Here is a 22,870-nt window from a genome sequence, read left to right on the forward strand (position 1 = left end):
TGATTCATCTATCTGACATAAAGTAACCGTAAGCCATCTCAATACCTATGCTTGTGATATGACTTTTATAATAATTTTTTAGAGATTCTTTTATGGTTAGCAAAGCAATTAACACTATACTGCTCCGGGGATGAAAAGTATTAGATAACCTAGTTAAACTAAAATATGTGCATTTACGTAAATATGTATGTAAGTTTGCCCTCAGGCCTCCAAACCTGCTTCTTAGTACAGCCATTTCCTTAAAAAGTTGTACACTATGTACTGTGTTTTTACATAATACACTTTGTCTTGTTAACAGGCTTTGTGGTATTTGATTCTCAGGCAATTTATGACTGAAAATATGTTACAGAATGCAATATATTTGCCAAATTGTTTTAAAATGATCTAAAAGTCTTATGTATAAGAATATATTGAAAAGAAAAGTAAAAACTGCGTAAAATGATGATCCAAATTAAATATTTTTAATTTGCAAAAAATATAAAGATAAAAAAACTAATTTTGTCAGGTCTAAGAATTATAGATTATATCATTGGCCAAAACAGCAAACTGGTTAAACAGATGGAAATTCCAGAAGATGATGTAACGTATAATAGCACTAAACTCTTATCATGTCTTGTCAACTGGTTTGAACATGTCGGAAATATATTAGATATACAGTTTTTAAAGCATTTACTTGGAAGTGAGATCACAGTTATGGCTTGTTTTTCCTTTTATTACAAGGACATCTTTATATATGTTTTAACTTCCTTTTCTCTAAACGTTTAGGGGCCTATAGCACTGAGAATGGCTAAATTAGCAATAAATCAAGGGATCGAAGTAAGTACATTTTTGTTTATTCTTTGTTATACACTAAGTAATACCTGCATGAAACTAAACATATTATATTAGTTTTGCAATTTATTAGAAGCTTATTAAAAGTGAATTGCTGTCTTATCTTAATGCATGAACGCTATAAACATATAAGCATAGATTCCAGTCCTCCCACTAAGGGTGTGCATTAATAATTTTTTTATACGTTTCAAAAATCAAAGCTACTTTAAACAAATATTTCAGTCCTATCACTACAATGATGCTGTTAGCACTTGGATAACATTTACATCTTTATTTTTACTACTAGTGCTAAAAAAAGTAAATAATGTTCACAGAAGTAATGCTTAATAAAGTAATGGCAAAGCTACACATAATAAAAAAAAACTTTGTATCGTTGAGCCTTCTATGAAATGGATTTCATTACCTAACAATCTGCATTATCATATATTTTAATATATATTTATTTATACAGCATGTAACAACTTGCAATGTTTACCCTGTTCAGTGCCAAAATACTGTATATTACAGCCTCTCTTGGAAAACATTTAAGTGAAAAAAAAGAATCAAATATTAATTGTCATATTTTTAAGTATTTAATTGAAACATAGTTTAAAAATCTTTTTTCTCTTACTTGGTGTATTCAGTCCACGGCTTCATCCTTACTTGTGGGATATTCTCAATCCCTACAGGAAGTGGCAAAGAGAGCACACAGCAAAGCTGTCCATATAGCTCCCCTCAGGCTCCGCCCCCCCAGTCATTCTCTTTGCCGCTCTAACAAGTAGCATCTCCATGGGAGGGTAAAGAGTATGTGGTGTTAGATTTGTAGTTTTTATTTCTTCAATCAAAAGTTTGTTATTTTAAAATAGTGCCGGTTTGTACTATTTACTCTGAGGCAGAAAGTGATGGAGATTTCTGCTGAGAGGAAAAAGATTTTAGCATGTTGTAACTAAAATCCATGGCTGTTCCCACACAGGACTGTTGAGTACAGGAGAACTTCAGTTGGGGGGAACAGTTTGCAGGCTTATACTGCTTAAGGTATGTTCAGTCATTTTTTCTAACAAGACCTGGTAGTGCTAGAAGACTGACAGATATCCCATGAGGGAAGGTAAGCCATTTTCTGAGACACAGTATAGAATGATGGCTTTAGTTAAGGGCTTTTATACTGGCAGACACTGTGATGGGCTAAATCGATTACTTTATTAAGGTAATCTTATATTTTTTAAGCATTTTTAAACGATTGAAAACACTTTTTGGGGACTTTTTACACCTGGCATTTTATAAGACAGCTAATCTGACTCAGGAAGGCCCCATAACTCTGGAGAAGGAAGGAGGAGGGCCTCATTTGCGGTTGATTTGCAACACAGCTCCACGCAGCTTCATGTGCAGAGCCTTTAGAGTACAGGAGGACTTCAGGGAGGCTTAATTTACACCTGCAATTAACCCTAAAGGAAGGTAAAGCCACAGCAAAGACTGTGGCATAGTACTGTAGTGGGTTAAACCGGGTATTAACTTCATTTTGCTCCTGTTTGGGCATTAAGGGGTTAAACGATTTGACTTGTGTGCAATCATTTCAAGGCATTAGGATCATGTGGTGAAAATTTCATTAAGATCGGATGTTTTTTGATGATTTGGTAAAAAAGTGTGTGCCTTTTTAATATTTAAAGAGACAGTAACGTTTTTTCAAAAAGTATTTTTTTCAATATTTTACTGTTGTCTGAGTCTGTCAAACATGTCTGAGCCTTCAGATAGACCTTGTTCTTTATGTTCAAAAGCCATGGCAGTACCCCCATTGCATTTATGTTTAAAGTGTGCAAAAACATCTAAGCATTTTAAGGATCATCCAGTGACAATTAAAAATGCAGCCCAAGATGATTCCTTAACGGAGGGTAATGAGGATAGTCCTCCTTCCTCCCCCCATGTGTCTACACCAGTTACGCCCGCGCAAGCGATGCCTAGTACCTCTAGCGCATTGGCCCCTATTACTTTACAGCAATTAGCAGCAGTAATGGATAATTCCCTTGCAGCATTTTTATCCAAACTGCCAGTTTTTCCAAGAAAGCGCGATAGCTCAGTTTTAATTACAGAGGATGAGCAATCTGAAGCTTTGGATAATTTATCTGTAGTACCCTCGCAAAACTCAGAGGTAGCAGTGAGGGAAGGGCTGTCTGAGGGAGAAATTTCTGACACAGGAAAAGTTTCTCAGCAGGCAGATTCAGATTCCTTAGCCTTTAAATTTAAGCTGGAACACCTCCGCGTCCTGCATAAGGAGGTTTTAGCTACGCTGGATGATTGTGACCCCATGGTGGTCCCTGAAAAATTGTGTAAAATGGAGAGATATTTAGAGGTCCCTGTATACACTGAGGCATTTCCGATCCCAAAGAGGGTGGCGGATATTGTGACTAGGGAGTGGGAGAGACCCGGTGTACCCTTTGCTCCCCCACCTATCTTTAAGAAAATGTTCCCCATAAACGACCCTAGGCGGGACGCGTGGCAGACGGTCCCTAAGGTAGAGGGGGCTGTTTCAACACTGGCTAAGCGTACAACTATACCAATAAAGGACAGTTGTGCTTTCAAAGATCCTATGGATAAAAAATTGGAAGGATTGCTGAAGAAAATTTTTGTTCAGCAAGGTTTTCTGCTTCAACCAATTGCCTGCATTATCCCGGTAACTACTGCAGCGGCTTTTTTGTTCGAGGCCCTGGAGGAGTCGCTCCAGAGGGAGACTTCATACGATGAGGTCATGGATAGAATTCACGCTTTAAAGCTGGCTCATTATTTTATCACTGATGCCGCTTTCCAATTGGCTAAGCTAGCGGCGAAAAACTCAGGTTTTGCCATCGTGGCGCGACGAGCGCTTTGGCTCAAATCGTGGTCGGCGGATGTGTCGTCCAAAACAAAACTGTTAAATATTCCCTTCAAGGGGAAAACCCTTTTCGGCCCAGAGCTGAAAGAAATTATTTCAGATATCACTCGACGCAAGGGCCATGCCCTTCCACAAGATAGGCCGTTTAAGGCCAAAAACAAGGCTAATTTTCGCTCCTTTCGCAACTTCAGGAGCGGACCTGCCGCAACCTCTGCTGCCGCAAAGCAAGATAACACTTCCCAGCCCACGGCAACCTGGAGACCCTTGCAGGGCTGGAATAAGGGTAAACAGGCCAAGAAGCCTGCTCCTGCTACCAAGACAGCATGAAGAGGTAGCCCCCGATCCGGGATCGGATCTGGTAGGGGGCAGACTTTCTCTCTTTGCTCAGGCTTGGGCAAGAGATGTTCCGGATCCCTGGGCATTAGAAATAGTTGTTCAGGGGTATCTTCTAGAATTCAAGGACTCTCCCCCAAGGGGAATGTTCCACATTTCTCGTTTGTCTTCAGACCAAACAAAGAAACAGGCGTTCTTACGCTGTGTAGAATATCTACTAAAAATGGGAGTGATACACCCAGTTCCAATTGCAGAACAAGGACTGGGCTTTTACTCAAACCTGTTCATAGTTCCCAAGAAGGAAGGAACTTTCAGGCCAATCCTGGATCTAAAAATTCTAAACAAATTCCTCAGAGTTCCGTCTTTCAAGATGGAAACCATTCGGACAATCTTGCCGATGATCCAGGAATGTCAATATATGACTACCGTGGATCTCAAGGATGCGTACCTACATATACCTATCCACAAAGATCACCATCAGTTCCTAAGGTTCGCCTTTCTGGACAAACATTACCAGTTCGTGGCCCTTCCTTTCGGGTTGGCCACCGCTCCCAGAATTTTCATAAAGGTGCTAGGGTCCCTTCTGGCGGTACTAAGACTGCATTGCAGTAGCACCTTACCTAGACGACATATTAATACAGGCGTCGTCTTTTCACAGAGCCAAGGCTCATACGGACATCGTTCTGGCCTTTCTAAGGTCTCACGGGTGGAAGGTGAACGTAGAAAAGAGTTCTCTGTCCCCGCTCACAAGGGTTCCCTTTCTGGGAACATTAATAGACTCGGTAGAAACGAAAATCTTTCTGACAGAAAGTCAAAACTGTTGAATACTTGCCGAGTTCTTCATTCCATTCCTCGGCCTTCCGTGGCTCAGTGCATGGAAGTAATTGGTTTAATGGTTGTGGCGATGGACGTAGTCCCTTTCTCCCGAGTCCATCTCAGACCACTGCAACTGTGCATGCTCAAACAGTGGAATGGAGATTACGCAGATTTATCTCCTCAAATTCAAATGGACCAAACAACCAGAGACTCTCTTCTCTGGTGGTTGTCTCAAGTTCACCTGTCTCAGGGAATGAGTTTCCGCAGACCGGAGTGGACCATTGTCACGACCAATGCCAGTCTGGTAGGCTGGGGTGCGATCTGGAACTCCCTGAAGGCTCAGGGACTATGGTCTCGTGAAGAATCTCTTCTCCCGATAAACATTTTGGAGCTGAGAGCGATTTTCAACACGCTCCAGGCGTGGCCTCAACTTGCAGAGGCCAAATTCATCAGATTTCAGTCGGACAACATCACGACTGTAGCGTACATCAATCATCAGGGGGGAACAAAGAGTTCCCTAGCAATGAAGGAAGTATCCAAGATTATCAAATGGGCGGAGGATCACTCCTGCCATCTTTCTGCAATTCACATCCCAGGGGTAGACAACTGGGAGGTGGATTTTCTAAGTCGTCAGACTTTCCATCCGGGGGAGTGGGAACTCCACCCGGAGGTTTTTGCTCAGCTGACCCAGCTTTGGGGCATTCCACAGTTGGATCTGATGGCGTCCCGTCAGAACACCAAACTTCCCCTTTACGGATCCAGATCCAGGGATCCCAAGGCGGCATTGATAGATGCATTAATAGCACCTTGGTCATTCAGTCTAGCTTATGTCTTTCCACCGTTTCCTCTTCTCCCTCGGCTAATAGCCAGAATCAAACAGGAGAAGGCTTCGGTAATTCTGATAGCGCCTGCGTGGCCACGCAGGACTTGGTATGCAGACCTAGTGGACATGTCATCGGTCCCACCATGGAAACTGCCATTGAGGCAGGATCTTCTAATTCAAGGTCCTTTCAAGCATCCAAATCTAGTTTCTCTGCAACTGACTGCTTGGAGATTGAACGCTTAACCCTAGCTAAGTGGGGGTTCTCTGAATCAGTTATAGATACTCTGATACAGGCCAGAAAGCCTGTCACCAGGAAAATTTACCATAAGATATGGCGGAAATATCTTTGTTGGTGTGAATCCAAGGGTTACTCGTGGAGTAAAGTTCGGATTCCAAGGATATTGTCTTTTCTCCAAGAAGGTTTGGAGAAAGGTCTGTCAGCTAGTTCCTTAAAGGGACATATATCTGCTCTGTCTATTCTGTTACACAAGCGTCTGGCAGCTGTACCAGACGTTCAAGCGTTTGCACAGGCCTTAGTTAGAATCAAGCCTGTCTACAGACCTGTGGCTCCTCCATGGAGTCTAAATTTAGTTCTTTCAGTTCTTCAAGGGGTTCCGTTTGAACCTTTGCATTCCATAGATATCAAGTTATTATCTTGGAAAGTTTTGTTTTTAGTAGCTATTTCTTCTGCTCGAAGAGTTTCAGAATTATCTGCTTTACAGTGTGATTCACCCTATCTGGTGTTCCATGCAGATAAGGTTGTTTTGCGTACTAAACCTGGTTTCCTTCCGAAGGTGATTTCTAATAAGAATATTAACCAGGAAATCATTGTTCCTTCTCTGTGCCCTAATCCAGTTTCTAAGACGGAACGACTGTTGCACAATCTTGATGTGGTTCGTGCTTTAAAGTTCTATTTAAAAGCAACTAAAGATTTCAGACAAACATCATCCTTGTTTGTTGTGTATTCTGGTAAGAGGAGAGGTCAGAAAGCGACTGCTACCTCTCTTTCATTCTGGCTGAAAAGCATCATCCGATTGGCTTATGAGACTGCTGGTAAGCAGCCTCCTGAACGAATTACAGCTCATTCCACCAGAGCTGTGGCTTCCACATGGGTTTTCAAGAATGAGGCTTCTGTTGAACAGATTTGTAAGGCAGCGACTTGGTCTTCACTGCATACATTCGCCAAATTTTACAAATTCGATACTTTTGCTTCTTCGGAGGCTATTTTTGGGAGAAAGGTTTTGCAAGCAGTGGTGCCTTCTGTTTAGGTTACCTGACTTGTTCCCTCCCTTCATCCGTGTCCTATTGCTTTGGTATTGGTATCCCACAAGTAAGGTTGAAGCCGTGGACTGAATACACCAAGTAAGAGAAAACAGAATTTATGCTTACCTGATAAATTTCTTTCTCTTACAGGTGTATTCAGTCCACGGCCCACCCTGATTTTTAAGTCAGGTTCAAATTTAATTTACAATAACTACAGTCACCACTGCACCCTATGGTTCTCCTTTTTCTCCTAACCGTCGGTCGAATGACTGGGGGGGCGGAGCCTGAAGAGAGCTATATGGACAGCTTTGCTGTGTGCTCTCTTTGCCACTTCCTGTAGGGATTGAGAATATCCCACAAGTAAGGATGAAGCCGTGGACTGAATACACCTGTAAGAGAAAGAAATTTATCAGGTAAGCATAAATTCTGTTTTTGTTGTTGATCTGTACATTTTCTTTCATAAGTTAGTGAGAGTCCATAAGCAATTATTCCTGGTATTCAACTCCTGGCCACTAGGAGGCAGCAACGATACCAAAAGTTCTAATAACACTTAATCCCTCACACCTCACTGGTATTCCAGTCTTAAATTTTGACTCCACAGGAGGGAGAACTGGGCAGTGACAGAACAACAGCCTTTGGGAGTTAGTCACAAGCCTGCCTGCCACAGTTGTTGCGGGGACTTGTCCCTTAGCCTCCCTCCTGATGGGTTAGTCTGCCAAAGGTGTCACAGGGACCTGTCCTTTAGCCTCCTTCTGTTAGTCCGTTGTTCCTCATACAGAGCCTCTGCTGCTATTCGCACAGCACTAGATGGGCTCTCTACTGGAAGCGGTTTCTGCAGCTATAAGCACGGTAGAGTGGGTGCTTCTGAAGTAAGTGATCAAGATTGATGCACTCACATAGCCCACAGGCTATTTGCAAGTACTATTCCAGGTACATTATAGCCAGGAGGACACATTCATATACAGACATACCATCTTTATTTCCTAGACGGAATGTTTCATTGGGTCTAGTTGTAAGGAGATATTGTTTTTTGGATATATTAGGAGTCCCTTTGTGTGTCATTTTTGTTGGCACTCCCAACTCTGTATAGTGCACTTTGCAGGTTTTTTAGTTATTTTATAATATTTGTTTATGTATCAGCAGCACTTTTAAGGCATGCTGGCTCTTTCAGACTTGTGCTCTCATCTAGAAATAGCGAGCTTTGTTTTTCTTAGGGTACTTTAGGTAACACAACAGTTAATTTACTCACCACAGTAGCTTCCACATTTATTCTTGCTTCTATGTAGTTTTTTTATATGTAAAGTGCTGTAAAAGTAAGTTGTGCACAGGGTTTTTCTTAGTGCACCTATTATATATTTAGTATTACTTCTGCTGCTGGAGTATATTATTTAACTCCTTTAAAATCTAGATTTATAAATTCCATATGTTTCACACAAAGAGGGTCTTAGTTATTATTACTCACTATTCATCTCCTTCTTAATCTCAGACTTTCTTATAGTCCCTAATACTTATTCATTTAATGTTTGTATATCAGGTATACATTTTACATTCTGTATATTAAAATGAGTTTGGTGGTTTTAAATGTATTATTTATCAGTTTGTTTTATTTGTGTACGTAATATTGAGCATTCTAGGGTTGTCCTGATTTAATGTGTTTAAATTATTTAGAGGATAGATCCATTAATTTCTTATATTTAAAAAAGAAAATAAATGATGTTTGTTTGAAAGTTTTGCAATTATATATGGATCTCAATTATTACTAAACTAATGCTGTTTTTTTTCCTCTGAAGGAATCTGTGCTCTAGAAATACTGAAGTTTGGATGGCTACGCCTCCTCCAAGTCAGCACAAAGATTTTTGTCTGACAGTCATGCTACACTTGATTTTTATCTGGTTATTCTGACTTTTGAATGACTCAGGCCAGCTAAGGATGTAATTTGTGAATCAGAGTCTGACTCCTCATGTTTGTCTTCTACAAAGGTAATTTCTGATGACCAGTAATATAATCCTGATCAAGGTACGAAATCTACACCTTTGCTCTTCGCTAGACAGATTTTAACTTTTTTTTAGGTGTCCAAGACACTAATCTGTCTGTAGAAAACTCTATCAGGCAGATTGATTTGATCTTTTCTTCTCCTGCTAATCCTCTAGATGATTTCCCTATTCCTGAGGCCATTCCTGTATTTATTTCCAAGGAATAGGCCAAGCCAGGATTTTCTTTTAATCAGTCTTCTAAATTTAATAGGCAGTTACCTTAACTGGCTTCTTATTTAGAGCTTTGGAAAACATTTACAATAAAGGATAGTGCTATTTCACTTTAGTCAAACACACTACTATTCCCTCAAAGGATAGTACATCTTTCAGGAACCATTTGGAAATGCAATTGGTAAACTTTTATCGAAAGGCCTTTTCAGTAAGCATTGTTTCTGTAGCAGTTGCGTCTGCCCTGTGGTGTGACGGTTTGTCTGGGCAAATCTCAGAAGACTATGTGGGTGAAGATTTTCAAAATGAGTCCTCTTTTTCTTATAAATCAGCATGAAGGTAAGGCCCAAATCCAGATTATTTTTTTGGTAGGGGAAAGTTAACGTTTTTTTTTTTTGTTTGTTTGGTTTTTTTTTTTAAAAGGTCTGATCGTATTATGCCCAAGATCTCTGGGTTAAAAACATAGTTTCCCAGGATTACAAAATAGATTTCCAATCAAGGCCTATTTGAGGAAGGTGCCTTCTGTCTCATGTTCCAAAATATTTTTTCGCTGTATTAGTTGTAGTTTAAGTTTTGGAGAAAGGCCAAGGATTTTATTCCATTCTTTTCCATTATTCCCAAGAAAGAGGGAATTTTCAGGCCTCTTCTGGACTTAATGACTTTAAAGGGACACGAAACCCAAATGTTGATGATTTAGAAAGACTATGCAATTTTAAACAATTTTCCAATTTACTTCTATTATCTAGTTTGCTGCAGTGGGGGATATTTATCAAAGGTATGTCGGACCTGATCCGACAGTGCGGATCAGGTCCGACATACCTCTCTGAATGCGGAGAGCAATACGCTCTCTGTATTCAGCATTGCACCAGCAGCTCTTGTGAGCTACTGGTGCAGCGCTGCCCCCTGCAGACTCGCGGCCAATTGACCCCTAGCAGGGGGGTGTCAATCAACCCGATCATACTCGATTGGGGTGAATTCCGGTGATCTCTGTCCGCCTGCTCAGTCTTGAAGCAGCAGTCTTTAGACCGCTGCTTCATAACTGCTGTTTCTGGCGAGTCTGAAGACTCGCCAGAAACACGGGCCCTCAAGCTCTATCCGGAGCTTGATAAATGGGCCTCATTATCTTAATATGCTTTGTTGAAAAGCAAATCTAAATAGGCTCAGTAGCTGCTGATTGGTGGCTGCACATAGATGCCTCGTGTGATTGGCTCACCCATGTGCATTGTTATTTCTTCAACAAAGGATATCTAAAGAATGAAGCAAATTAAATAATAGAAGTAAATTGGAATGTTGTTTAAAATTGTATTCTCTATCTGAATCATGAAAGAAAAAAAGTTTGGGTTTCATGTCCCTTTAAACAATTTTTTTTTTTTCAAAATAGTAACACTAGTATAACAATTCTACCCCATATTCAACAGGGTCAATTTATATCCACTTTTGATTTGAAGGATACCTACATTCCTATTCCTAGACCATTTTAAGCTTTTACGATTTTCCTTTTAGAACAACATTTTTCAGTTTGTGGCTCTTCTGTTTGGTTTATCCACAGCTCAAATAATTTTTAGGAAGGTTCTAGGAACTCTCTTGTTTGTAATAAGAACTCATGTAGTTCAGTGGCTCTATACCTGGATGACATATTCATTCAGGCTCCATTTTTTCCTTAGGCTTTATTTCATATGCAGACATTGTTGGAGAATACATTTTAAAGAGTTCTTCTTTCTAATTAATCAAGAGTCTTTTTTTTCTAGGAGTCATTTTAGACAGTGACTATGCAGCTTTCTCTAACGGATCAGGGATCAAACTTACAGTCAGTTTGCTCACAACTACACTAAATTTTCATCCCATCTGTATCTCAATGTATTGAAGCGTTAGGTCTGATGATTACAGCATCAGATGTTATTTCTTTTGTTACATCATCAGATGTTCTTTCTTTTATTCCAATGAAATATATCATAGAATCCTATGGGATTCTTCAGTATGGCAACCTCTGTTCTGGCGGATAGTTTACCAAACTATATTTCTGGGGGCATACTTTATTCACCCAGCTTGGAAAATAATGTCTGTCTGCAGATGCCATTCTCTTGGATTGGGGTTCAGTCTGGGGGTCCAGGATAGCACAGGGAGTTAGGTTTACTCAAGAGGCGAGGTTTTCAATAATTATCTTGAACTCATTGCAATATTTAGGCCCCTTCAGAGCTGTTCTCATCTGAAAGGAGAAACTAATATGAGTTTTCATTCAAAGAATGTTGCAGCTTTAGCTTATATCCATCATTAAGGGAGAACTTGCAGTTCCTTAGGAATCAAGTATTAAGGTTTTTTGATTGGACACATAAACATTTTCTATATTTCCGATTCCAGGAAGGAAATATTAGAAGCAGATTTCCTTAATAAATTATCCCTTCCACAGGAATGTTTTTTTTCGTCAAGTAGTTTTTCTACTTGATTATGGAACAGTGAGGTCTCCCAGAAATAGATCAGATAACTTCTGTCTCCAAGAGTCATAGTTCGCATTGAATAGGGCACTCGTCATTATTCTGATTGCTCCACTCAGGCCCCACAGAACTTGGTTTGCGAATCTGATGCAGATGTCACTCTTTCTCCAGTCATTAAGATCTCAAGTCTCATCTTGATGGAATAGAGATGTGAATACCTATTTTTATAACTAAGAGTTTTTTTTCTTTGATGCTGTATTGAAGATTACACTTTAGGCCATAAAGCCTGTTACAAGTAAAATTTGCAATTAAGTTCTGATAATGACTTATCTGCTAACTCTTTAAAGAGTCATATTTCATCTTTTTCTATTTCATACTACAGGAAACCTGTAAGTGTCTTGACATCAAGACTTTGTTCAGGCTTAGTCAGGATATATTCAGTGTCTAAAAATGTTTTCTTTCTGAAGCATTCATTTGTTTTTTTTTTACAAGCTTTACATGTTTCTATTTCAAACTTTTCATACTTTGGACATTTAGCTTCTGTCTTGGAAGTTTTTGTTGCTTTTAGCTATTTCTTTTGTCGGAAGACTTTCTGAATTTTTAGGTTTTTTTTTGCAAGTTTTCTTGTTTTACTTTCATCAAGATAATTCTAGTTTGCATCTTATTTTCCCTGATTTGTCCTTTCCTACCTTTCTACTACTTTTTTGGCTATATATCAGACTGAAATACAAGAGACTTGTGAGGGATTAAGTGCTTTTATAGCTTTGGTAAACTTTGCCTCCTCCTAATGTCACATGGACTCTCACCACCATGATAGAAATGAATTTATCAGGTAAGAATACATTTTGTTTTTATCCATGCACATGAGACTTTGTCAGATGTTTTTGCATTTGGAAACTGGCCTAGTGATGGACAAAATAGGTTATCAAGTATCCTCATTTTACACTTCAGATGGATTGCTTTAGTTGTTTTGCATGTACCATCTAATGATCTAAAACAACGTTTAAGTTAATTGTAAACAACTAAAGTGAAATCATTAAAAATGTGTAATAAAGAGAGAAATAAAATTTATGGTGGAAGATCAATATTAGTCCTGATAATAGCATACGTTGTAGTAGATATACATGCAGTGGGGAAACTAAAAAGATGCCAGAAAAATTAGGAGGCTGACTAAAGTAATACAGTAACAACAGAAAACATTTTTAAAAATATAAAACTGAAAAATAAATAAATAAAAATATGTATAAGTCAGGTGGGGAGGTTGAGGAGGATCACTACACTGCAGGAAAAAAATATTTATAAAAGCCTTAAAACTCATACTGGCAGACTGTTTGCCAGTACCTATGATGGTGGGGATGAGTGTAGGTGGGGGGGGGGGGAGAGAGAGAGAGAGCTGTTTGGGAGAGATCAAGGGGTGGGAGGGTAATCTCCCGATTAACCCCTTCACTGCCGAGGATAATAGACATGTAGTGTGCAGCTGCAATTATGTGGCCTTCTAACTACCAAAATCTAATGGCAACATTAGCTTTTACAATAATTTGTGTCATGATTGCAAGTGGTATGTAAATAATTTCAGTGAAAAACCCAAAGTTTGTGAAAAGGTAAAAAAAAAAAATTATATGAACGCATTTGGCGGTGAAATGGTGGCATAAAATATACAAAAATTGGCCTACTTTAATACCTTGGGTTGTCTACTTAAATATATATATATAGCTTTGATAGGTAAATAAAAAAAAGGCTCTATTTCTGCTTAAATGGAGTGATAACAAAAATTCTTAAAATCCTCAGGTATTTTGGACATGTTCTTCTCTGAAATTCACGGTAGCGAAGAGGTTAAACATGGGTCACACATTTACTTTATAAATTTAGAATTTAGAAAGTCAACAATTTTTACCGTTTAATCATAAGAAACTAGGACAAACTAAATAAAAGTATATTACAAACTGGTTTTTCCCTACACATAATTAAACATTTTATATTATAACCCCATATTGTTTAATATTCCTTTAAGTATAGTTTGCGCTACAAAAAAGTGCCAACTTACATTGGATAGACAGACAAAGAATATAGAAAAGTTACTGCATCAATGATAATCACAGGCACCTTGGGACACAGTTGTAGTTTTTCTCTTGAGTTTGTATCCGATAGACAGTTTTAGCACACACAAACATATATTCATAATAAAATAGCTGCTTAAGAGCATCCCATTAAAAGTGTGATCATTTAATAAGCAATATCTACCATTACAAATCATTTGATGCATCTCCATGGAATACAAATGACAAAAAAGCAGCTAAAGAGGCTAAATCCTATAGATCATCTTAAAGGGCCGTAATACCCAAATGTTTAAACACTTGAAAGTGATGCAGTATAGCTGTAAAAAGCTGACTAGAAAATATCACCTGAACATCTCTATGTAAAAAAGAAAGATATTTTACCTCAAAAGTTTCTCAGTAGCCACATCCCATTGTAAAGGACTTCTAAGCAGCAAATCAGTATGTCTGTCCCGGGACAGCGGAAGGAGCGAGCTTTCGTGCACACTCATCTTATTTCCCTAATCAGTGTAAGGAAGTTTACAATGAAATCTCTTGAGAGTTAAGTGAAATATCATGAGATCACAGTAAAAGAGGTCATGACCTCAGCACTGTTAATGCTGATTGGCTGCTGTTCATTTCTTCATTATTATTTTTTACCTGCAGCTGGGCTGCAGCTGAGTATAACTTTTTACACAGAACTTACTCTGCTGTGCTGAGGAGATTGTGAGGTAAAATATCTTCCTTTCTCTTGTAAGGTGTATTCAGTCCACGGGTTCATCCATTACTTGTGGGATATTCTCCTTCCCAACAGGAAGCTGTAGGAGGACACCCACAGCAGAGCTGTCTATATAGCTCCTCCCCTAACCCCCACCCCCAGTCATTCTCTTGCAGCTCTCGACAAGATAGGAAGTATCAAGAGTTATGTGGTGACTTAGTGTAGTTTTACCTTCAATCAAGAGTTTGTTATTTTTAAACGGTACTGGCGTTGTACTGTTTTTCTCTCAGGCAGAAATTAGAAGAAGAATTCTGCCTGGAGGTTGATGATCTTAGCAGTTTGTAACTAAGGTCCATTGCTGTTCTCACACATAACTGAAGAGTATGGGAAAACTTCAGTAGGGGGAACGGCCTGCAGATTACCTGCTTTGAGGTATGTTCAGTATTTTTATTTCTAGAGAGATGATAAGTTCTAGAAAATGCTGACAGAGCCTTATGTATTTGAGGTAAGCTAGATGCAGTGATTTAACAACGACTGGGATCATGCTTACAAAACAGGGTAATACTCATGTTAATACTCATATTACTTAGAGACAAAACGTTTACAGGTTTCATAAATAGGACGTTTTTTCTCTGAGGGAGATAAGTCTTTATTTGGGGCCTAGTTTCCACATGGCTAGTCAGATACTCCTAGGAGTATTTTCTTAAGGCCCCTTTGGCATCCAGTACATGGTGGGAGGGGCCTATTTTCGTGCTCTAGATGCGCAGTTTCCTTCAGACTGAGACATCCAGCTTCCCTAGAGGAATCCTCTGGCATCTGAGGACCACTATAGAGGGTTTATTTCCTCCCTAAATCGTATTTGAGGGCAGGTAGGAGCCTCAGCAGAGCTGTGGCAAGGTGCTTAACTGCATTTTAAAGGTGCTTGACATTTTTAAATACGGTTTGGAGCCTAAGGGGTTAATCATCCATTTGCAAGTGGGTGCAATGTTACTTTAGTCCCTTACACACACTGTAAAAATTTCAAAGACTTCACTATATTTTTACACTGTTTTGCAGTTTAAGTGCTAGTTTTTTTTCTCTTAAAGGCACAGTAACGTTTTTATTTAATTGCTGTTTCACATTTATTAAAGTGTTTTCCAAGCTTGCTTTTCTCATTACTAGTCTGTTAAACATGTCTGACATAGAGGAAACTCCTTGTTCAATATGTTTGGAAGCCATTGTGGAACCCCCTCTTAGAGACCATATTATGGCGCTTAAAGATTTATCTCCAGGGGATTCTCTGACTGAAAAAAGGGAGATTATGCCATCTAGCTCTCCCCACGTGTCATAACCTATAACTCCCGCTCAAGTGACGCCAAGTACATCTAGCGCGTCTAATTCTTTTACCTTACAGGACATGGCGGCAGTTATGAATGCTACCCTCTCAGAGGTATTGTCCAAACTGCTAGGGTTACAAGGAAAGCGAGACAGCTCTGGGGCTAGAACAAATACAGAGCTTTCTGACGCTTTATTACCTGTGTCCGATATACTTTCACAATACTCAGAAGCCGAAGCAGGAGAGCTTCTATCTGTGGGTGACATTTCAGATTCAGGGAAGGCGTTGCTTCAGTCTGACTCTGAAATTACAGCGTTTAAATTTAAGCTCGAACACCTCCGCTTATTGCTTAAGGAGGTTTTAGCGACTCTGGATGACTGTGAACCTGTTGTAGTTCCAGAGAAATTGTGTAAGATGGACAAATACTTTGCTGTTTACACTGATGTTTTTCCAGTCCCTAAGAGGTTTTCGGAAATTATTACTAAGGAATGGGATAGACCAGGTGTGCCGTTCTCTCCCCCTCCTGCTTTCAAAAAGATGTTTCCCATAGATGCTGCCACACGGGACTCGTGGCAGACGGTCCCTAAGGTGGAGGGAGCAGTCTCTACCCTAGCTAAGCGTACAACTATCCCCGTCGAGGACAGTTGTGCTTTCCTTGATCCTATGGATAAAAAATTGGAGCGTCTCCTTAAGAAAATTTTTATTCATCAAGGTTTTATTCTCCAGCCTCTTGCATGCATTGCCCCAGTCACTGCTGCAACGGCTTTTTGGTTTGAGTCTCTTGAGGAGGCTCTACAGGTGGAGACCCCGTTAGATGAGATTTTAGACAGGATTAAAGCTCTTAAGTTAGCTAATTCCTTTATCTCTGACGCCGTTTTTCATTTAACCAAACTAACGGCTAAGAATTCAGGTTTTGCCATTCTGGCGCGTAGGGCGCTTTGGCTTAAGTCCTGGTCAGCAGACGTTACTTTAAAGTCTAAGCTTCTTAACATCCCCTTCAAGGGACAGACCCTATTCGGGCCTGGTCTGAAGGAGATCATTTCTGATATTACTGGAGGAAAAGGTCACGCCCTTCCTCAGGATAGGTCCAATAAGTTAAGGACCAAACAGAATAATTTTCGTTCCTTTCGAAACTTCAAGAGTGGCGCAGCTTCAGCTTCCTCTAATGCAAAACAAGAGGGAAATTTCGCCCAGTCCAAACCAGTCTGGAGACCTAACCAGGCTTGGAACAAAGGGAAGCAGGCCAAAAAACCTGCTGCTGCCTCTAAGACAGCATGAAGGAGTAGCCCCCGATCCGGAAAAGGATCTAGTAGGGGGCAGACTTTCTCTCTTCGCTCAGGCTTGGGCAAGAGACGTCCAGGATCCCTGGGCACTAGAGATTGTTTCCAAGGGATATCTTCTGGAATTCAAAGGTTGATCTCCAAAGGGGAGATTTCACCTCTCACAACTATCTGCAAACCAGATAAAGAGAGAGGCATTCTTACGTTGCGTTCAAGACCTACTGGTTATGGGAGTGATCCACCCAGTTCCAAGGGAGGAACAGGGGCAGGGTTTCTATTCAAACCTGTTTATAGTTCCCAAAAAAGAGGGAACGTTCAGACCAATCTTGGATCTCAAGATCCTAAACAAATTTCTCAGGGTCCCATCTTTCAAGATGGAGACAATCCGAACCATCCTCCCTATGATCCAGGAGGGTCAATATATGACTACCGTGGACTTAAAGGAATAGAAGACTTAAATGATGCTTATCTCCACATTCCAATTCACAGAGATCATCATCAGTTCCTCAGGTTCGCCTTCCTAGACAGGCATTACCAGTTTGTGGCTCTTCCCTTCGGATTAGCCACAGCGCCAAGAATCTTTACGTAGGTTCTAGGGTCTCTACTGGCAGTTCTAAGGCCACGGGGCATAGCGGTGGCTCCTTACCTAGACGACATCCTGATCCAGGCGTCAACTTCTCAAATCGCCAAGTCCCATACGGACATTGTTCTGGCCTTTCTGAGGTCTCACGGGTGGAAGGTGAACAGAGAAAAGAGTTCACTCTCCCCCCTCACAAGAGTTTCCTTCCTTGGAACTCTGATAGATTCAGTAGAAATGAAAATTTTTCTGACAGAGGTCAGGACATCAAAGCTTCTAACTTCTTGCCGTGTTCTTTATTCCACTTCTCGGCCGTCAGTGGCTCAGTGTATGGAAATGATAGGCCTGATGGTAGCGGCAATGGACATAGTTCCGTTTGCCCGCCTACATCTCAGACCACTGCAACTTTGCATGCTCAATCAGTGGGACGGGGACTACACAGATTTGTCTCCTCTGTTAAATCTGGATCAAGAGACCAGGGATTCTCTTCTCTGGTGGTTATCTCGGGTCCATCTGTCCAGGGGAATGAGTTTCCGCAGACCAGATTGGACTATAGTGACGACAGATGCCAGCCTTCTGGGCTGGGGCGCTGTCTGGAATTCCCTGAAGGCTCAGGGTTTGTGGACTCAGGAGGAGGCCCTCCTTCCAATAAACATTCTGGAGTTAAGAGCGATATTCAATGCTCTTCAGGCTTGGCCTCAGCTAGCTGCGGTCAGATTCATCAGATTTCAGTCGGACAATATCACGACTGTAGCCTATATCAACCATCAGGGGGAACAAGGAGTCCCCTGGCAATGATGGAAGTTTCCAAGATAATTCGAATGGGCAGAGGTTCACTCTTGCCATCTCTCAGCTATCCATATTCCAGGAGTAGAGAACTAGGAGGCGGACTTTCTAAGTCGGCAGACTTTTCATCCGGGGGAGTGGGAGCTCCATCCGGAGGTATTTGCCCAGCTGATTCAACTATGGGGCAAACCAGAAATGGATCTGATGGCGTCTTGTCAGAACGCCAAGCTTCCTCGTTACGGGTCCAGGTCAAGGGATCCCCAGGCAACGCTGATAGATGCTCTAGCAGTGCCCTGGTCCTTCAGCCTGGCTTATCTGTTTCCACCATTTCCTCTCCTCCCTCGTCTGATTGCCAAGATCAAGCAGGAGAGAGCTTCAGTGATTTTGATAGCACCTGTGTGGCCACGCAGGACTTGGTATGCAGATCTGGTGGACATGTCATCCTTTCCACCATGGACTCTGCCGCTGAGGCAGGACTTTCTACTCCAATGTCCATTCAAACATCCAAACCTAATTTCTCTGCGTCTGAATGCTTGGAGATTGAACGCTTGATTTTATCAAAACATGGTTTCTCCGAGTCAGTCATTGATACCTTGATTCAGGCTCGAAAGCCTGTCACCAGGAAAATCTATCATAAGATATGGTGTAAATATCTTCATTGGTGTGAATCCAAGGGTTACTCGTGGAGTAAGGTCAGGATTCCTAGGATATTATCTTTTCTCCAAGAAGGATTGGAAAAGGGATTATTGACTAGTTCCTTAAAGGGACAGATTTCTGCTCTGTCTATTCTTTTGCACAAGCGTCTGGCTGATGTTCCAGACGTTCAGGCGTTTTGTCAGGCTTTGGTTAGAATCAGGCCTGTGTTTAACCCTGTTGCTCCGCCATGGAGTTTAAATTTAGTTCTTAAAGTTCTTCAAGGGGTTCCGTTTGAACCCTTGCATTCCATAGATATCAAGCTTTTATCTTGGAAGGTTCTGTTTTTAGTAGCTATCTCTTCGGCTCAAAGAGTTTCAGAGTTATCTTCCTTACAGTGTAATTCCCCTTATCTGATCTTCCATGCAGATAAGGTAGTTTTGCGTACCAAACCTGGGTTTCTTCCTAAAGTAGTATCTAATAGGAATATCAATCAGGAAATTGTTGTTCCGTCACTGTGTCCTAATCCTTCTTCAAAGAAGGAACATCTGTTACACAATCTTGACGTGGTTCATGCTTTAAAGTTTTATTTGCAAGCTACTAAGGATTTTCGTCAAACACCTGCATTGTTTGTTGTCTACTCTGGAAAGAGGAGAGGCCAAAAGGCTTCGGCAACTTCTCTTTCTTTTTGGCTGAGAAGCATAATCCGTTTAGCTTATGAGACTGCTGGCCAGCAGCCTCCTGAAAGAATTACAGCTCATTCTACTAGAGCAGTAGCTTCCACATGGGCTTTTGAACATGAGGCCTCTGTTGAACAGATTTGTAAGGCAGCGACTTGGTCTTCGCTTCATACTTTTTCTAAATTCTACAAATTTGATACTTTTGCTTCCTCAGAGGCTATTTTTGGGAGAAAGGTATTACAGGCAGTGGTGCCTTCTGTTTAAGTGCCTGCCTTGTCCCTCCCTTCATCCGTGTCCTAAAGCTTTGGTATTGGTATCCCACAAGTAATGGATGAACCCGTGGACTGGATACACCTTACAAGAGAAAATAAAATTTATGCTTACCTGATAAATTTCTTTCTCTTGTGGTGTATCCAGTCCACGGCCCGCCCTGTCACTTTAAGGCAGGAGTTTTTATTTTTTAAACTACAGTCACCACTGCACCCTATAGTTTCTCCTTTTTCTTGTCTTCGGTCGAATGACTGGAGGTGGGGGTTAGGGGAGGAGCTATATAGACAGCTCTGCTGTGGTGTCCTCTTGCAGCTTCCTGTTGGGAAGGAGAATATCCCACAAGTAATGGATGAACCCGTGGACTGGATACACCACAAGAGAAAGAAATTTATCAGGTAAGCATAAATTTTGTTTTTTTACATAGAGATGCTCAGGTGATATTTTCATGTCAGCTTTTTACAGTTATACTGCATCAGTTTCAAGTGATTTAGCATATGAGTATTATGTCCCTTTAAGAAGATAGAGAGAAGAAAGAGGGGGAAAAATGTATTTTGGAGAGATATCAGCACACAGGAAAGCTGTAATAGCTGGAATGTGACCTGACTCTTGACCTGCACAAGCTACACAGCTTAGAGGGAGCAGTGGCTATGGGCCCCCTAAAAGGATGGGCCTGGTAGCAGTGGCGACCTCTGTAGTTGCTCCCCCACTATGGAAATTTTATGACTATGTGTTGGATTGTATGCACATGGTAGCAATGGGTGTGGCTGAACCACCTAAACTCTGGCCATATAGTGTGTATGTATGTATTTATGTGTGTGTGTGTGTGTGTGTGTGTGTCTTTCTTTCTCTCTCTCTCTCTCTCTCTCTCTCTCTGTGTATATATATATATATATATATATTATTTTTTATATGTATATATACAGGTATATACATACAATATATATTAACACATTAAGGGCTAGATTATGAGTGGAACACTTCATCTTTTTTGCGCGCAATGGGTAGTGAGCATATTACAATTGTACATCTTTATGAAAAAAATAATATTTATTAGATATTTTTATGAGTGTAACTGTACTTTAAATATGATTTTGATCTTTTTTGTCCAACTTTTTTTTCTCGCATAAGTTCTATCCCAACGCGCATTAAATTTGATTACGCTCACGTGAACGTGTTTACTTTTAAACTGTTATACGCACCACTTGTAATCTAGCCCTAAAGGGGAGAACATTTTAGAGTTCAATGTCCCTTTTAATGTGACTATATAAACCAATAAAAAATTCTAGTTTTGAAGAATTAGAGATCAACCTATAGTGATATCTGTCGCGCTATGTACCAGATGTCAGGGTGCCAGGAATCAGACTGAGACGAGAAGTGCAAAAATAATCACACCTTTATTAATAATAAAAAAATAATAAAAAGTCCACAAGTCAAATAACAAGCCAGGAGTCAAAGCCAGAGCTGGTAGTCAGAGTTATGCACATGCCCAAAATCCTACGTTCATGGGAAGCGATCAGTGCTTTCAACATTGTATATAATAAGGCACATGCCAAATTTTGCAATTGCGCATTTAATTCTTCAGATTCTTCAGAAGACGCATCTATCTAAAGAAAATAGTGAAGCTCTGCATATGGTATCAATGAACATATACGACATAGATGCATGCACAGTAAAAAGCCGCTTTGTAGACACAGAAGCGTGAGCAAGCTTCAGTGGGAGGAAAACTGGGCGTCACTTCATTAGCATGTGGGAAGTACAGAGTTGGTCTATACCCCCCACATTTGAGATGTCATGCAGGGATTGGAGAACGGACGTCCATTAACGGTTAGACTGGAAAATTAATATATAATAAAACATTTTGTAATTAATATTTTTAAAAAAATAACAATGCAGTTTGAATGTAATGTTATAGAGGAAGATAGCGTAAGCTTTAACAATGTTTGAATTTACTGACCCTTTAAGTCTTTGTTCTTGGAATTGAGGTTGAAAAACAATAAAATGTAAAGAACATTTCTGCTGTTATACTATAATTCTACATGACCGGTTGTGTATTATTTAAAAAAAAAAAAAAATTTAAACGATATTTTCAAAATATCTTCTGGCACTTAGGTGCCAGAATTGAAACATAAAGAATGCTTTTTGTGTAATTTTTTCCAATACATCCTTGTAAAGGCTAATTAAATGACATTATATTAATTTTGTTGTCTGTCAACAGGTGGACCTAGCGACAGGTTTAGCAATAGAAGAAGCATGTTACGCTCAGGTATGTAAATGTTTCCATGTCGTTCTTGATTTTCATTTAATAGTATTTAAAGGGACATGAAACCCAAAAAAGTTTTTTCAAGATTCAGATAGAGCATGCAATTTTAAGAAACTTTCCAATTTACTTCTATTGTCTAATTTGCTTTGCTCTCTTGGTATCCTTGTTGAAAAGCACATCAAGGTAGGCTCAGGAGCATTAAAGCATTAATGGGAGATAGCAACTAATTGGTGGGTGAAAATATATGCCTCTTGTCATTGGTTAACCGGATATGTTTAACTAGCTCATGCTACTGCACTGGTGTTCCTTCAACAAAGGATATCAAGAGAATGAAGCAAAGTTGATAACAGGGATGAATTTGAAAGTTGTTTAAAATTGTATGCTTTATCTGACTCATGAAAGAAACATTTTGGATTTCATGTCCCTTTAAATTATTGGCTTTAATATGTAACACAAAAAAATATTTATCTAGTAGGCTGTCTACAAGTCTATTAAAAATGCAAATATTTCAGCTTACTTGTTTTAGAGTTTCAATTGTATTTTTTTTCCAAGCTCTGGATAACATTTATCAAAACTTTGTCATCTAAAAAGTATCACACGCTAAAAACCTAATTGTTTATTTTAAGGGTTTCAATACATTTTGTTGTAGTAATTGTTACTAGTCCTGTTGTAGAGGCAATTTGTAACAGAAGTAATTATCCAAAAATAAACAAATTAATGTGTATCAGACAGCTTGTGTCCATATGCGTCAGATGAAAAGCTGTCTATTCAAAAAGA

General features: G+C 39.9%; 1 protein-coding gene across 1 annotated transcript in view; it reads left to right on the plus strand.

The window, feature by feature from the left end:
• AUH (AU RNA binding methylglutaconyl-CoA hydratase) overlaps positions 1-22,870 on the plus strand; it is a 1,048,717-nt gene that overhangs the window by 1,013,096 nt on the left and 12,751 nt on the right. Inside the window, exons 8-9 of the mRNA XM_053702385.1 lie at positions 766-816; positions 22,049-22,096. Coding sequence (XP_053558360.1) covers positions 766-816; positions 22,049-22,096 — 99 coding nt within the window. The remainder of the gene's footprint in view (positions 1-765; positions 817-22,048; positions 22,097-22,870) is intronic.

Source organism: Bombina bombina, chromosome 2, assembly GCF_027579735.1.
Source record: "Bombina bombina isolate aBomBom1 chromosome 2, aBomBom1.pri, whole genome shotgun sequence".
NCBI classification, from domain to species: domain Eukaryota; kingdom Metazoa; phylum Chordata; class Amphibia; order Anura; family Bombinatoridae; genus Bombina; species Bombina bombina.